This window comes from Lathyrus oleraceus, chromosome 1 (genome assembly GCF_024323335.1).
Source record: "Lathyrus oleraceus cultivar Zhongwan6 chromosome 1, CAAS_Psat_ZW6_1.0, whole genome shotgun sequence".
In the NCBI taxonomy this organism is placed as follows: domain Eukaryota; kingdom Viridiplantae; phylum Streptophyta; class Magnoliopsida; order Fabales; family Fabaceae; genus Lathyrus; species Lathyrus oleraceus.
In genome coordinates this window covers 378,129,934-378,146,757 of record NC_066579.1, presented here as the reverse complement: position 1 = coordinate 378,146,757, position 16,824 = coordinate 378,129,934, and the positions used below count along the sequence as shown (strand labels likewise).

The 16,824-nt window shown below is 37.2% G+C and overlaps 1 protein-coding gene and 1 long non-coding RNA gene across 2 annotated transcripts; both read right to left on the bottom strand.

Annotated features, from left to right (window-relative positions):
• Positions 1–8,991: 8,991 nt before the first annotated feature.
• On the bottom strand, positions 8,992–9,794 carry LOC127108125 (uncharacterized; the record flags this gene model as incomplete). Its single annotated transcript, XM_051045548.1, has 4 exons — positions 8,992–9,120; positions 9,285–9,395; positions 9,552–9,626; positions 9,759–9,794. Coding segments are annotated over 4 exons (351 nt in total), but the record flags the coding sequence as incomplete, so codon positions are not given.
• A 69-nt stretch (positions 9,795–9,863) lies between these two features.
• On the bottom strand, positions 9,864–10,601 carry LOC127115784 (uncharacterized). Its single transcript, XR_007800874.1, has 3 exons — positions 10,473–10,601; positions 10,175–10,290; positions 9,864–10,104 (listed from the first exon to the last, which is right to left on the bottom strand). It is a non-coding gene; the product is annotated as an uncharacterized LOC127115784 (long non-coding RNA).
• Positions 10,602–16,824: the final 6,223 nt, after the last annotated feature.

The following is a 16,824-nucleotide window of genomic DNA, read 5'->3' as shown; positions in this document are numbered from 1 at the left end:
AATGTCCGAAACCCTCTTAGAAGCTTTCCGGCCAATTTCATACAAAAACCTCTTCTTTCTTCTTCGATGTTAAAACATCGCTAAGAAAAACATACAGATTGATAGTTAGTATCGGTAATTGAAAAAACATAATTGATACCGTATAATTAAGGGCCAAATGATTGTACCTTTATCTCACTCCAAATTTTTTTCTTTGGACTCATTCAGCTCTTTGTTTCTCCAATCATCACATGTAATGGGAATTTCATTCCTTACTAGTGCACCGATAAAACTAGTTAAGGTATGCCCATTAGGTTCTATAAGCTGTCTCTGGTTGTTCCAATAGACATCTAGTATGATGCCTCGAGATCTTCCTTGGACCACCCTTCTCATTACTGTGATGCCTCTTCGAATTTCTTCTTCCGCGGATACTTTTTTACTAACTTCCTCATGTTGGTCATCAGCCATGTCTAACCTGTAATAAACCAAGGAAACCATCAAATATCAAATATAACTTATAATCAAAGCAATTGAAAACAAAAAAAATAAAGAAATCATGCATTATCAGATATAACTTATAATCAAAGCAATTGAAAACAAAAATATAATGAAATCATGCATTATCACATATAACTTATAATCAAAACAATTGAAAAAAATAAAATAAAGAAACCATGGATAATTTACCTAAGTCACTAACATCTCTTTCTTTTCTTTGTTGGAATATTAATCACTTGTTTCTTAGCAATGCGTACGGATGAATTGATCCAAATTCCCTCATTATGATCGTTTCTTATATATGACTCATCCGGTATAAGATCCTCAACTTCATCATTTCTATTCAACTCATTCCGTCTAATGCATGACTCATTCTCAACATCAATATCACATTGATCGACACCGCTATCATCAGTCACTTTGTTAGAGAAAAGCACTATAGACCATTTTGTACTCTTCGGGTCATTCACATAGAACACTTGTTTAGCTTGAGATGCTAGAATAAAAGGTTCATCTTTGTACCCCACCCTAGTAAGATCAACTTGCAAAAATCCAGACTTATCCATTCGTATGCCACTACTATTCACCCACTTGCAACCAAAGATGGGAATCTGAAACTTCTCGTAATCAAACACCCAAATATGCTCAATAACTCCAAAATATGACAAATTTGCATATTTGGGGTTTAAGTCCTTCATACTTGATATATGCATTGCTTCAGCTAGCACGGTGACACCACTATTTTGCATAGTACTCTTATCATCTTGTTCTTTGGTATAAAATGTGTATCCATTAATTGAATATGCGCTATGAGAAAACACATGCAAACTTGGACCATATGCCAAACATCTCAACATTTCTGTTACCGAAGAAGGATCTGAAGAGCGCTTCAAATAAATATGATCCTTCAACCATTGTATGAAACTTTGATTGTGCTCTATAACTATCCAATTTTCATTTCTGTTCGGATTTAACCTTCGGAGTACATCCTTGTGCATTTCAACATATGGCTCAACCTCATTATTATTGTGCAGAACATACAAATGAACTTGATCCCGTTCATCCCTTGATATTGTCACAATTTTATTCCCAATTAATTTTTTACCTTCCATTTTGTCGAAAATCTGAGCTCTGGGGAGTCCAATCGATTGAACGTTAGACAAATATTCAATACAAAACTCAACAGCTTCTTCAACAATGTATCGTTCAACAATACAACCCTCTGGTCGACTTCGGGATTTCACGTACCCTTTTAATATTTTCATATACCGTTCAGCAGGGTACATCCATCTCATATAAGCTGGTCCACACAACTGTGTCTCTTTCACAAGATGAACAACTAAATGAACCATTATGTCAAAAAAAGACGGAGGAAAATACATTTCAAGCTCACACAAGGTAATTACAATCTCTTTTTGTAGTGTTGGTAAGATCTCGGGATCGATCACCTTACTACAAATTGACCTAAAGAAAAAACACAATTTAGTTATGGCACTTCTTACTTTTTCTGGCAAAATAGAACGTATACCTATCGGTAGAAAATGTTCCATTATAACATGGCAATCATGTGTCTTCAAATTCTTCAACTTGAGGTCTTTCATAGAAACAAGTCTTCTGATATCAGATGAGTATCCTTCTGGAACCTTAACTTCACTCAGAGACTTACACAATTTTTTTTCTCCTTTCTAGATAAAGTAAAAGCAGCAGGTGGTAGATATGTTCGTCTTCCTTTCTTCACGGGTGCTAATTCAGTTCTCATTCCCATTTTTAACATGTCCTCCCTTGCTTTAAGGCCATCCTTAGACTTGCCTTTTATATTGAGTAATGTACCGATAACACTTTCAAATACGTTTTTTTCAATATGCATAACATCGAGAAAATGTCTCACGTACAAAGACTTCCAATATGGCAATTCAAAAAATATCGACCTTTTCTTCCACCCACCTTTCACAATCTTATGTGCAAAAGGCTTGCCAAACTCAGTACGCACATCTTTCACCTTTTCAAAAACTTGTTCACCTGACAATGCGGGTGGAGCTCTACGATGTTCGGTGTCTCCATTGAATGCTTTTCTCCACCAACGGTAGTGATGTTTAGAATGTAAGAATCTACGATGACCGAGAAACACATTCTTCTGGCAAAGTTCCAATCGAATCGTATCGGTTCCGTCTTCACAAACAGGACACGCACGTTGACCTTTAATGCTATACCCAGATAGATTCCCGTATGCTGGAAAATCATTAATTGTGCCAAACAACATCGCCCTCAAATTGAAACTTTCTTTCCTATATCCATCATAAACCTCCACACCGTTCTCCCACAAAATCTTTAAATCTTCGATCAGAGGTGTCAAGTATACGTCTATGTCATTCCCTGGTTGTTTAGGCCCAGAGATTAACATAGATAACATCATGTACTTACGCTTCATACATAGCCACGGAGGTAGGTTATAAATCATAAGAATCACAGGCCATGTGGTATGTGAGATACTTTGAAGACCATGTGGGTTCATTCCATCAGTAGATAATGCCAATCGAAGGTTTCTTGCTTCTGATCCAAACTCAGGATAATCACTATCAATCTTCGACCACTGTGGTGAATCAGCCGGATGCCGATACTTTCCATCAATAATTCTTTCATCTGCATGCCAAGTAAGATGTCTTGCATCGGTTTCACTACGAAACATGCGCCTAAATCTCGGAATTATCGGAAAATACCATAAGACTTTTGCGGGAGATAATCTTTTCTTATATCGAGACAAACCGCATTTAGGGCACTCAGTTAACATTGCATATTCGTTACGAAACAAAATGCAATCGTTAGGACAAACATGTATCTTATCATAGCTCATGCCAATAGAGCACAACATTTTTTTTGCCTCATAGGTTCGATTAGGAAGAACATTATCATCCGGTAGCATTTCTCTCATAAGGGCCAACAACTCTGTGAAACTTTTATCCGACCATCCATTGCCCGCCTTTAAGTTGTACAACTTTAATACCGCAGAAAGTCTTGAGAATTTAGTGCAACCTTTGTACAACGGTTTCTCTGCATCGTTTACCATCCTCTCAAACATTTCAGGACAATCATGAAGATCTTCTTCCAGTGCTTCTACAATCTCTTCAACTCGATCACAATCGTATGTTTCCGTGTCTTTGTCGTATGAAGCATAGGTCGTATTACTTTTACCACTCGATTCAACATTCTCGTTAATTTTCTCACCATGAAATATCCAACACTGATAACTTTGATCAATTCCATGCCTCAGCAAATGCGATTTCAATCCATGTGCGTCAACCTTACCAATATAACAACAACGCAAGCAAGGACAATGCATTCGTCTGGGGTTTTCAGCGTGTTGAACAACATACTTAACGAATTCCAAAACCCCACTCTCGTACTCTTTGGTCATTCGATCGGCACAGATCCATGTTTTATCCATGGTTTTCCTACTTATTAAAGTAAACATTGCATTTGTAACACCAGCAACTAACCGATTAGCATAGCATTTTCAACAAACAGTTAACCATAATAAAATTAGAATTAATTCAATTAACATCAACATTCAAAATCAATAAACCAACCATATTCCATAGTAGTTTCAATGAACATTCAAATTGATTTCAAAGCATCATTAACTTTAGCATATCATTACAACGTCCATCAACACAATAATGATTTCTAACTTCCATACTAATCTCAACTAACATGATCAATGGACTTCTAACTCATGTCACCTCTAATTACTAACAGCTTATTAACTAACATTTTTCATAACACATTTTCCTAACTGTTTTGACTACTAATCTAACTCTCCTAACACAATTAGTTACCTAACAATTTATTAACACAATTGCATACTAGTTTAACAGCTCTAACATCATTTGCTAATAATCATCCAATTCCATAACAATTATAATAATCACTAACAAGTTAGCATACTAACTCAATCACTAAAATGCAATAACAATTCAAACAATCCTAACTCAAGCAATCTATAATTATCACACTAACTGTTACAACAGTCCTAAAACTTCAATTAACATTCACCAAAATCCATTTAACATCCTAACTAGTATTCACCTGTCACCAAACTTTGTAGCTTGTTCTTTTCAGACTAGCATGAGTTACTAAATTGATACACTAACTACTACTTTAACTCCTATTAGCATTTCAATAACTGATTTCAAAATACACTAATAAACCTTGTCCATTCAATATTAACTAACTTACTAACTTTATTTGCCAATTCAAACATGACTAACCAACTTTCCTAAATAACTAACTGAGTCACATTTCAAATTTCATAACAGTCCTACTAACAAAACTGTTCTAATTAATCTCTAACAGTCCCTGACACATAATTAACAGTTTCATAGCTAACTATCGAATCAACTCAACTAACAATCATATTATCATTAACCAACTAACTACTTTTCACTAACTTACTAACTTAACTAACATTTCAAACTAACACTTTAATTCCCTAAACACTAACTGATTCAACTTCAAAACCAACATTCATTAACACTTAAATAACTATTAACTAATCATCTCTAATATCACTAACAACTCTAACACTAGCCCATTCATGACAGTTTAACCCGCTCACTGAAATTTCCTAATCCAATTCACTAACAATCCAATACCAAATATAACTAACTGCAGTCCTAATAGATTTAACAATTCACTTAACATTCCAACATCAACTTCAAATAAGCCCAGATTGGAAAATCCACGTGAAACACGTTTAACACGTCCTCTGAAATTCAAATGAAACTTCATCTCCCTCATTCTCCCTCCACCGCGCCAGAGCTCACCACCGGTGGCGATGGAGCAGCATATCACGAAATCAACTATACCAAAACAACCTAAATTCCACGCTCAACTCAAATCCGCAAACGAATTCCTCCAAAACCTCATAAAAAATCTAAGAACAAGATGTAATAACCCTAAATCTAAGAACATAAATTAAATGTTGAATGCATGGAATCAAAGTCATAGATGTTAGGGCTTTGATTCATATCAACAAGCTCTACATCGTGGTAACTTGTTTGAGTCAAATCGATGAAGATGAAAGGATGTACTCACCGGAGCAGCGCCGAAAATTCCAAGTAAGCTCTATGAAACTTCTCGAAAACTCTTCTTCTTCTCAATCTTCTTCTTCTTGCTTTTTCTGTGACTTGCTCTGACTCTGTGAGAGTTGTGTGAATTCAATAGCTCTGAGTTGAGAAGATGAGAAAGTTGAGAAGATGAGAAAGTTCAAACACGTTCGCTGTTATGGTTTTCGCTGATAGGGTTTCAACGTTCGCAGGAGGGAAAACAAAAGAACAGAGAACGAAAATTGAAATGGAGTCTGAAATTTTATTTTAATTAGACCTTAGACAGCGCTTTTGTGGAAAGCGCTTTCTAAGGTATGCCTTAGACAGCGCTTTCCAAAAGCGCTTTCTAAACCCCCCCTTAGACAGCGCTTTTGGTTTTAATTTTTTTTTTAATTTAAAGACTTTAGACAGCGCTTTATCAAAAGCGCTGACTAAGGTCTATATTTAAAAGCGCTTTCTAAAAGCGCTGTCTAAGGGGGGGTCTTAGACAGCGCTTTTAGAAAGCGCTGTCTAAGACCCCCCCTTAGACAGCGCTTTCATTATTTTTTTGGAACATTTTCCGTGTTTTATTTTAATTTTAACCTTAGACAGCGCTTTCTTTTAAAAGCGCTGTCTAAGATGCGCTGTTAAAAGTCATTTTTGGCGTAGTGGAAGCGTTACTCTCCTGAAGAAGAGGATCATAGATCAAGGTATCCAATTGCTAATTATGTCTCTATGAAGGACTTGTCTGAACCCCTTAAGAAATTTGCAAATGAGCTGTCTTCATACAGTGTACCTAGCAACGTTGAAGAGGCCATTGAAGATCCTAGATGGGTTCAAAATATGAATGAAGAAATGGAGGCATTAAACAAGAATGCGACATGGACTCTTGTCCCTTTACCAAAAGGAAAGAAACCAGTAGGGCGTAAGTGGGTTTTCTCTATCAAGTACAAAGTTGATGGGTCTATTGAAAGGTACAAAGCAAGATTAGTGGCTAAAGGCTTTACACAAACATATGGCGTAGACTATCAAGAAACTTTTTCACCTGTTTCCAAGTTGAGCACTATCAGAGTCCTGTTATCTCTTGCAGTAAATCTGGATTGGCCATTGCATCAGTTAGACGTGAAAAATGCATTTCTCCATGGGCACTTGAAAGAAGAAATATATATGGATATCCCTCCGGGATACATGACAAATTATGAGACTAAGGTGGTGTGTAAATTGCAACGCAGCTTGTACGGCTTGAAGCAATCTCCTAGAGCGTGGTTTGGGAGATTGAACCTGGAAATGAAAAAATATGGCTTCCAACAAAGCAACGCAGATCATACGTTGTTTCTGAAACATCGTCAAGGTAAGGTCACATCTTTGATTGTGTATGTAGATGATATGATTATTACAGGAGATGACTCTGAGGAAATAACAAAACTTCAAAATCAACTTGCAACCGAATTTGAGATGAAAAATCTAGGTGGGCTCAAATATTTTCTAGGTATTGAAGTTGTTAGGTCGAAGAAAGGCATCTTTTTATCTCAACGAAAATATATCCTAGATCTTTTATCAGAAGTTGGGCTACTAGACTGTAAACCTGTAGATACTCCAATTGTCCAGAACCACCAACTTGGAGAATATCCAGACCAAGTGCCAACAAACAAAGGAAGGTACCAGAGATTGGTTGGCAAACTTATTTACTTATCTCATACAAGACCTGATATAGCGTATGCGGTAAGTGTAGTAAGTCAATTTATGCACAACCCGAGCAAAGATCACATGGACGCGGTAATTCGAATCATGCGGTACTTGAAGTCCTCGCCTGGAAAAGGCTTGATGTTCACAAAGAATAATCATGTACAAGTTGAAGGTTATACAGACGCTGACTGGGCAGGAGATATCACCAACAGAAAATCCACCTCAGGCTATTTTACCTTTGTTGGAGGAAATTTGGTTACATGGAAAAGTAAGAAACAAAAGGTTGTAGCATTATCAAGTGCTGAAGCAAAGTTTCGAGGGATGGCTAAAGGTCTTTGTGAGCTTCTTTGGCTTCGAAGATTGTTAATTGAAATTGGCTTTGCTCCGAACAATACGATGAACCTTTTTTGTGACAACAAGTCTGCAATTGAAATTGCTCATAATCCGGTTCAACATGATCAGACAAAACACGTGGAAATAGATCGACACTTCATTAAGCAAAATTTGGAGACCAAGATAATTCAATTCCCGTTTGTTAAATCTGAAGATCAATTAGCAGATATACTCACAAAAGTTGTATGTAGCAGAGACTTCTACAACGCACTTGACAAGTTGGCCATTCGAGATCTCTATGCACCAACTTGAGGGGGAGTGTTGGCATTAGCTGTCAACAAGATTTTAGGAACTATAATAGGAATATAGTTATTAATTGTTAATTACCATGATTTGGCTATAATTATTCTGATTTAGTTATAATTAGAAATAGGTTTTCTGTGTATATAAATATAACCTATTCCCTCCTTGTAATATACGATTGAAATAATATGAAAGTTGTATATCAGTTTAACAATCAACCTCATCAACCTGTGATCAAGCCTTCCCTTCTTCGTTGTGATTTGCTCACCAATCTCCGATTCTTTATCTTCTTCCTCCTTTCAATCATTTCTTCTTCTTTAATGTGTTCATCATGTCTGTTACAAGTTCTGGAAGCAGCATCAATGGTGGATCATCATCTCATGCCAATAAAAAACGTTATTAAACTGACACTCTCAATCCCTATTTCATGCATCCCAATAAAAATCCAGCTTTCACTACGCCAAATAAGGGAAAAGAGGGCGCTTTTTTTGGCCTATAACAGCGCTTTAAAGCGCCCTCTAATCTGGCGCTGGCATAGGTAAAGACAGCGCTTTTTTTCCTGGTGAAAGCGCTCTCTAAAGTGGCTCTTTAAGCCCTTTAAGGGCCACTTTAGAGAGCGCTTTTTAAAGAAAGTGCCCTCTAAAGTGGAAACTTTTAAGGGTTTAGAGGGCGCTTTTACTGGAAAGCGCCCTCTAAAGTGGAAACTTTTAAGGGTTTAGAGGGCGCTTTTACTGGAAAGCGCCCTCTAAAGTGGAAATTTAAAGGGTTTAGAGGGCGCTTATTTTGGAAAGCGCCCTCTAAAGTGGGTGGTTATTTAAATTTTTTTTTTAAAAAGCGCTATATTTTTTATTTATTTTAGACAACCTGTATATTGAAGCAGTACACCTAAAACTGTATAATTTGAAGCCTTTTTCACACATTGCATTCAACAAGCCTTATATACAACAATCCACTGATATATAATCGTTTAACTTCTAAAGATTCTAAATATACAACCAATTCATACAAGTAATAATTTCAATAAATGCATACAAATCCTATAACTTCATCCAATCACGTGGATCTCTCTGCCTTGATCTACTGGCTTGTTTATCTACACTTAGTATATTCCTCAAAACTTTTTCACTTGAACTTGCTTGCCCTGCCTTGATCCAGATTTAAGCATTGCCTCTAAAAGAGCAACGTCTCTCGCACCCTCCACAAAAGAGAGGCGGTGCTCGGGTACAAACTGACTACCCTTCTGCAAAATAGAAATAAATTAGACTAGAGAATTCATACTAGCATGGACATTTAATTGAGGATAAGAAAGGAATGTAATGAACAAAAATATATGCTACGAGTTTGACACAAAACTACAAAATTAGAAGGTGGAATTGTGGAAGCATTTTGCAGGAATCTTAATACCTTGAGGGTGTTTTCAGAAACATCATTAAAAAAAGCTTTTAATTCTTCAGTTACTCCACTGAATGGGAAAAATGAGCTTTTGCATTGTCCATTAGCATCATATAATGAAACCTATATAGCATCATAACGTCAGAAAACAATAAAGATAACTGAAAGTGATTTGAATAAATTAATTGCAACTTTAGTGGATATTGAAGGAGAAGTTCAGATCTACCTAAGCTATTACTTTTGAAAACCTATAGTGTAACTTATAACTATAGTATATACCAGGTATCCGTGTTGTCCTTGGAATCCTCGCTCAATTTGAAGGGTTCCATTCGTGCCAACAACTCGCCACAAGATCTATAATGTGTTTAATGCCATGACTAAAGACTTGAATGAAAAATGCATGAATAATGAACATATCTACTGTTTGGGATGTGTAGCACGCGTGCACATGTGTGTTTGTAAGATGAGGGATCATTTACCACATGCCTTGGGGGATCTGGAGGAGACATATTCATATCTGAGAAAGAAATCTCAGACTTATTTTGATAAAGTGTGTAAATTTAGGAAACATATTCAATTATTAAATTATAAAGTAGATTTCCCCCCCTACATTTTTATGCCAGAATAGTAGAGTTGATTAAGTGATTCAAAGCTACGCCAGATACTCTCCTGTACTAAAACAAATACTGAATGTGTAACTTAATTTCAAAGCACATACAGTAAAACTGCGTCTCCAAGAACTTGAAAAGTATGGGTTTGAACTGTTCATTGATCCTTCTACAATAACTTGGACACTCATCATTTTGCCAATGTCAGCAATTAGCTTCTTGCCCTGCCAAACAAACTACGTAAATGGACAGGCAGATTCATAGGTTAAAATGTCAAAACAGAAACAAAAATACCTCAATTAAGGCGGGTTCAAAACGATAATTTTCAGCCACAGACCAAATTATTTGGCCAGGAGCATCAGCAGAAATCGATTTGTACGTAGATAATGCAGTTTCCAGCTCATTTATACCTGCAGTATCAGATTAATGTTAATCAAGTTAAGAGTTTAGGATAAGGTAACTGAAACTTTCATATAGTAGGGAAGGAGAGAATATATGTGGATCACCTAATAAAAAGAAAGAGAATGCAACAATGTTAATAGTAAAAGAGAATCTCTACCAAGGGCCAGCAAAAGTTAGAGCTACTAATTACAAGATGCTGCAGGTTTCTCTTCATATCCACAAAATCAGCCACCAACACACACAGTACATTCAAATAAAGAGGAAATATAGTCAGAGGCACAAAAAGATTAATAACAAAATTATGATTATCAAATGTTAACCCATAATGCCTACTTTTTCTACATCGAGAAACAAATGGAACAGTTGGTGAAATTTAACCCATAATGCCTAGTCTCCATTGCTAGCATTGCAACACAATAATTATTGTTGAGAATACTCAATAAATGTATGAACCAAGAAAAATGAAACCAAAAATGAACAGTAGCGAACGTCAGAAGAGAAACCAAGTAATATGAAGATTAGAAAAATACCTATGGTGTCAAAATCGAACAGCTAACAATGAATTAATAGAAGGAGGAAATGTCGTAGATCTAACAGAGGTGGAAGGAGAACGCCTTAGAAGTAGCGAAAATCGTAGCAGTGAGAACCCTAACGTGAAAAAGAACGAAAATAACAGAGAGTGAAATAACAAAATGCGCAGTATGTTATAATTTTAATGTTTACTAAAGGGGACCTTAGAGGGCGCTTGTGGAAAAAAAGCGCCCTCTAAAGGGGGCCTAAGAGGGTGCTTATGAAAGCGCTCTCTAAGGCTTTCCAAAAGCGCTTTATAAACTGGAAATGCACATGGACTTATAGAGCGCTTTTTTAAAAGCGCCCTCTAAGGGTAACCTTAGAGGGCGCTTTCTAAAAAGCGCCCTGTATTGTTGTCCCTCTATCTCCTCCTTATTTTTTCGCTTCACCTTAGAGGGCGCTTTATTACAAAAGCGCCCTCTAAAGTGCGCTGTCTATTCCATTTGTTCGCTCCCTATTTTTTCGCTTCACTTTAGAGTGCGCTTTTGTAATAAAGCGCCCTCTAAGGTGCGCTGTCTATTCCAGTTTTTGGCGTAGTGTTTGATTCTTATTTCTCCCTTACTCTCAAGCAATAATTACCATTCTTGGTCGCGTTGCATGACTATGGCGCTAAGATTCAAGAATAAACTACATTTTATCAATGGTGGTTTGCCTCGACCACTAGATGAAGATCCCAACTCAGTTGCTTGGGACCGGTGCAACACCATGATTATGTCATGGATCAATAATTCAGTTGAATTAGAGATAGCACAAAGCATTTTGTGGATGGATAATGCTGCTGAAATATGGAAAGAATTGAAGGATCGTTTCTATCAAGGTGATGTTTTCAGAATTTCCGATATTCAAGAAGAAATTTGCACATTGAAATAAGGTGATTCTTCCATCTCTTCTTACTATACAAAATTCAAGAAACTGTGGCAAGAATTGAACAATTTTCGTAGAATTCATGAATGTTCTTGTGATTCCACTTGTCAAGCTATTGTCAAGACACGTTCATACAAAGATGGAGATCAAGTTATCTGATTTCTAAAAGGCTTAAATGATCAATACTCAGTTGTTAGATCATAAATCATGTTAATGGACCCTATCTCAAACATTTACAGGGTTTATTCCTTACTTGTTCAACAAGAAACACAAACCATTCTACCACTTGATGAACCAAAAGTGTTAACTCTTCCTAATCCTAATCATAATCATAACTCTCATTTCAAACCTAATTCTAGTTTTCGTGGTAGAGGCAGTACTATAGGTGGCATATTTTTTGGTGGTCGAGGAAGAGGCACTCGGGTTTTCACTCATTGTCGCATTACCAATCACACAATTGATTCTTGCTTCAAAAAACATGATTTCCCCCCACATTAGAAGCGAGATGGTGCAATCAATAATTATGCAACCATGATAGATAAAGTAGATGAGCATCAAGTTGAATTCAATGAAGAAAATGAGTAGGACTCTAATACTTGGTCTTTACACCAAATCAACACAAGGAATTATTAGCACTCCTTTAAGGAACATTAAACTCACAGTCTCATAGCATCAACCATTTGACAACACAATATGATCTAGGCACGTGTATTATATGTGTTATCCTTAACTCTTTAAAACCTAAAACCTTTATATTAGACGTAGGTGCATCTGACCATGCATGTGTGCTACACCATATTTAATGCATGAAGAGAATCAAACCCATAATCATCAAATTACCAAATGGAAGCCTAGTAACCACAAATTTTTCCGGAACTATACAGTTCAACCAATTCTTTTATATCACAGATGTATTATACATGCATGACTTTTCCTTTAACCTCATATATGCCTCTAAGTTAACCAAAACACTTAACTGTCAATTGATTTTTAATGATATTGATTGTGTAATATAGGATACAAGCTCCAAGAAGATGATTGGCACAACTAAATTGAATGGTGGATTGTATCTCTTGACCTCTTCATCTGTTACTTTGCACAACACTCCACCTTATCACTACATCAATGCCATACATCCTTACACTTTAGATACATCTCACAATTGTAATCTTTGACACTTAAGACTTGGTCACACTTCACAGGCAAAATTACTCGATCTTAATAAAAAAATTCCTTTTATCAAACTTGTCACTCATAATTCTCCATGTGATATTTATTTTTATGCTAAGCAAAAAAGGCTTTCTTTCTCTCTTAGTTCTCATGTATCTAGATCTATTTTTGATTTGGTACATATGGGTATTTGGGACCCTCTATCCATACCATCTATGAGGGGTTATAGACATTTTTTAACTGTTGTGGATTCCAAAAGTAGATTTACTTGGCTTTTTCTCATGAGACTAAAATCTAAAACATCGTCCATCATTAAGTCATTTGTGTAAATGATAAAATCTCAATTCAACCTTCACATAAAATGTATTAGATCTGATAATGGTAGTGAATTCCTTCTCACAATTCAACCTTCACATCCTTACACTTTAGATACATATCACAATTATAACATTTGACACTTAAGACTTGGTCACACTTCACAAGCAAAATTACTCGATCTTAATAAAAAAATTCCTTTTATCAAACTTGTCACTCATAATTCTCCATGTGATATTTATTTTTATGCTAAGCAAAAAGGCTTTCTTTCTCTCTTAGTTCTCATGTATCTAGATCTATTTTTTATTTGGTACATATGGGTATTTGGGACCCTCTATCCATACCATCTATGAGGGGTTATAGACATTTTTTAACTGTTGTAGATGCCAAAAGTAGATTTACTTGGCTTTTTCTCATGACACTAAAATCTAAAACATCGTCCATCATAAGGTTTTTTTACCAAGATAACCCACTTTTTCGAAGAAATTCCCAAAATACCCCACTTTTCAGCAAAATTCCCAAAATACCCCACTTTTAGGAGGAGGCACCAATTGGATTGGCGACCCCTCTTAAAAATTGCAAGGAGGCGCCAATTGGATTGGCTAGGGCACCTGCCCTAGCCAATCCAATTGGCGCCTATGTGTTATTTTTAAGAGGAGGCGCCAATTCAATTGGCGAGTCCCTTAAAAAAGCCTCAAATGAAAACACCTCCAACATGAAAGTTGTATATATTTTCAAGACAATGAATTTGGATATAAATTTTGCATCATTTGGATTTTTTATGAGAAAGTTATGGGCAGTTGAAGTTGGACTTCTGAGTTTTTGAACTGTTATGTGACCTATAATGTTTTGTATTATTGCATGGGTTTCCTTTAGGAATATGAATTTTTGTTCAACATAACATTTGAATTAGACATCTTAAATTTTCCAATGCACTTGGTGCCAGTTCAAAATAATTAAAAATGAGTGAGTTAGGTCTTTGCGAACTTGACCCAAAATTAGGATTTATGTCAAAACAAGTGTATGTGAATTTTGCCAAAAGGGACCAACTTCAAGCCCTTCTGTTTGAATGATAAAAGCCTCAAATGAAAAAACCTTCAACATAAAAGTTGTAGATCTTTTCAAGATAATGAATTTGGACTAAAGTTTTGCATCATTTGCAATTTTTATGAGAAAGGTATGGGCACCTGAACTTGGACTCTTTGACATTTTAACTGTTATCTGACCTATAATGTTTTGTATTATTGCATGTGTTTGTGTTAGAGTTATGAATTTTTGTCCAACATAACAAGTGAAGTAGACATCTTAAATTTTCCAATGAACTTGGTCCCACCTCAAAATAATTAAAAATGAGTGAGTTAGGTCCTTGCGAACTTGACCTAAAATTAGGGTTTCTGTCAAAACATGTGTATGTGAATTTTGCCAAAAGGGACCAAATTCAAGCCCTTCAACATAACAATAACAAGCCCTTGAATTAGGGTTTCTGACCTATAACGTTTTGTATTATGATATGTGTTTATTTTAAGTAGACATCTCAATGGAGTTTCAGTCAAAACATGTATATGTGAATTTTGCCAAAATGGAGTTTAGACAAAGAAACCTAATGTTTGGAGTTTACACAAAGATAAATTTGACATAATATGAATTGATATTAATAAAATTTGTATTTTACACAAAGAATCCTAATGGTGATGACCGGGATCACCTAACCGACCTCCGGTCCCACATCCCCTAGCTACCCTAACCCTTGGCCCTAACCCACGTTGACGATTATGCACCGGTGTTTGTTCATCTGATGGTCCAGGAGCGTCATTACCTCCTACAGGAGAAGATCCGTTGAGGTATTCAACCAACTCAGCATAGTCTTCAGTATTCAATGATGGTGTACCGGCGTAGCTGAGCTCATGACCCATGCCAGAGAAGTTGGGGTGTGGTTGACTCATGGATGGGCGACCGGGACGGTTGAAGGGAGACATGGGTGTGAATGATGGGTCTAGGAACGGTTGGAAAGGTTGTTGGGGTGTTTGGAAAGGGTATGGTTGTGGGATGTTTTGGTATTGTGATGTTTGGGGTTCTTGGCTACGGTAGGAGGAGGGGCGGTTAGTGTTTTGGCTAAGGCGACTTTGGTAGGGTGATGGTGTGGGTGCGAAGCGATGTTCGGTCGAAGGTTGATGGTCCATTTGTTGGTGGTGGTATGGGGGATGTTCTTGGTATTGGGGTTGGGTGAATGGCATGTTTTGGTTATATGTTTGTGTGTTTGTGGAACGGAAAGTTTGACGGATAGGTGGTTGTGAGTAACCGGGCTGAGAATGTTGTTGGGGGTTAGATGTTGATCCTTCTTGTGTGTAACTTGTCTGGCGTGGGTCGTAGAGGTACATATCATCGGCGATGAATTGAAATCCAACTGATCTATACCAATCCATATAAGTACGACTTGGTTTTACCTCATTTGGCATGACTGCGTCAGTTAAGACATGGTCATGACGGTGCTTCCACTTGCGACACTCTGATCTTGCGAAGGTTTGCCAACGGTTGTAGTTCCATTGGTCGTTCACTTTACGCATATGCCATTCTCCTAGGCTAGCTGGGGGGTCTGGGATATTCTGGACCATACCGAACTGCAGCTTCACACGATCGGTGTTGTGCATCTCCACTGTTGTGAACCGTATTATCGGTGTGCATGTTGTCCATACGGCTGCGTCTTCAGGGTTGATCTGATGCTCATGATCCATATTAAGGTATGGACGCCAAATGAACTGAAATGTTAAAGACAATAGGATTTACACCTTCTGCATGTCTGACACGTGGCACTGTTGTCTCCTGCATGCTGAACAACTCACTTATGGATGGCTTGCATGATTGACACATCATCTCTGACCATCTTAGGTGTCTGACACGTGTCTGTATTGTCTCCTGCATGCTGATGACTAACTTCTTGATGCCTTGCCTGGTTGACACATCATGTCTGACCATCTTAGATGTCCGACACGTGGTTGTCTTGTCTCCTGCATGCTGATGACTAACTTCTTGATAGCTTGCTTGTCTGACACATCAACTCACACTGTCTTGCCTGACTGACACATCATCTCAGACACGTGGCTCTTTAGTATCCTGCATGCTGAAGACTCACTTCTTGATAGGTTGCCTGACTGACACATCATCTCCGACACATGGCTATCTTGTCTCCTGCATACTGAAGAGTCGCTTCTTGATAGCTTGCCTGGATGACACATCAACTCACACTGTCTTGCAGATTGACACATCATCTCAGTCACGTGGCTCTCTAGTATCCTGCATGCTAAAGACTCACTTATGTCTTGACTAGCTAGCATGCTTGACACATCAACTCACACTGTCTTGCATGACAGACACATCAACTCATGACTAGCTAGCATGCTTGACACATCAACTCACATTGTATTGCATGACAGACACCTCATCTCAGAACTGACTTGCATGCTTGACACATTATCTCAGAGTAGCTTCAATGTCCGACACATCATCTCAAAACTAGCTAGCATGTGAGAGACTGATACCATCTATTTAAGTGTCTTACTATCAACATCCAAGACACTTCACTCACATTCATCTGCACTTGCAAAATAGTTTTCATATCCAAAATG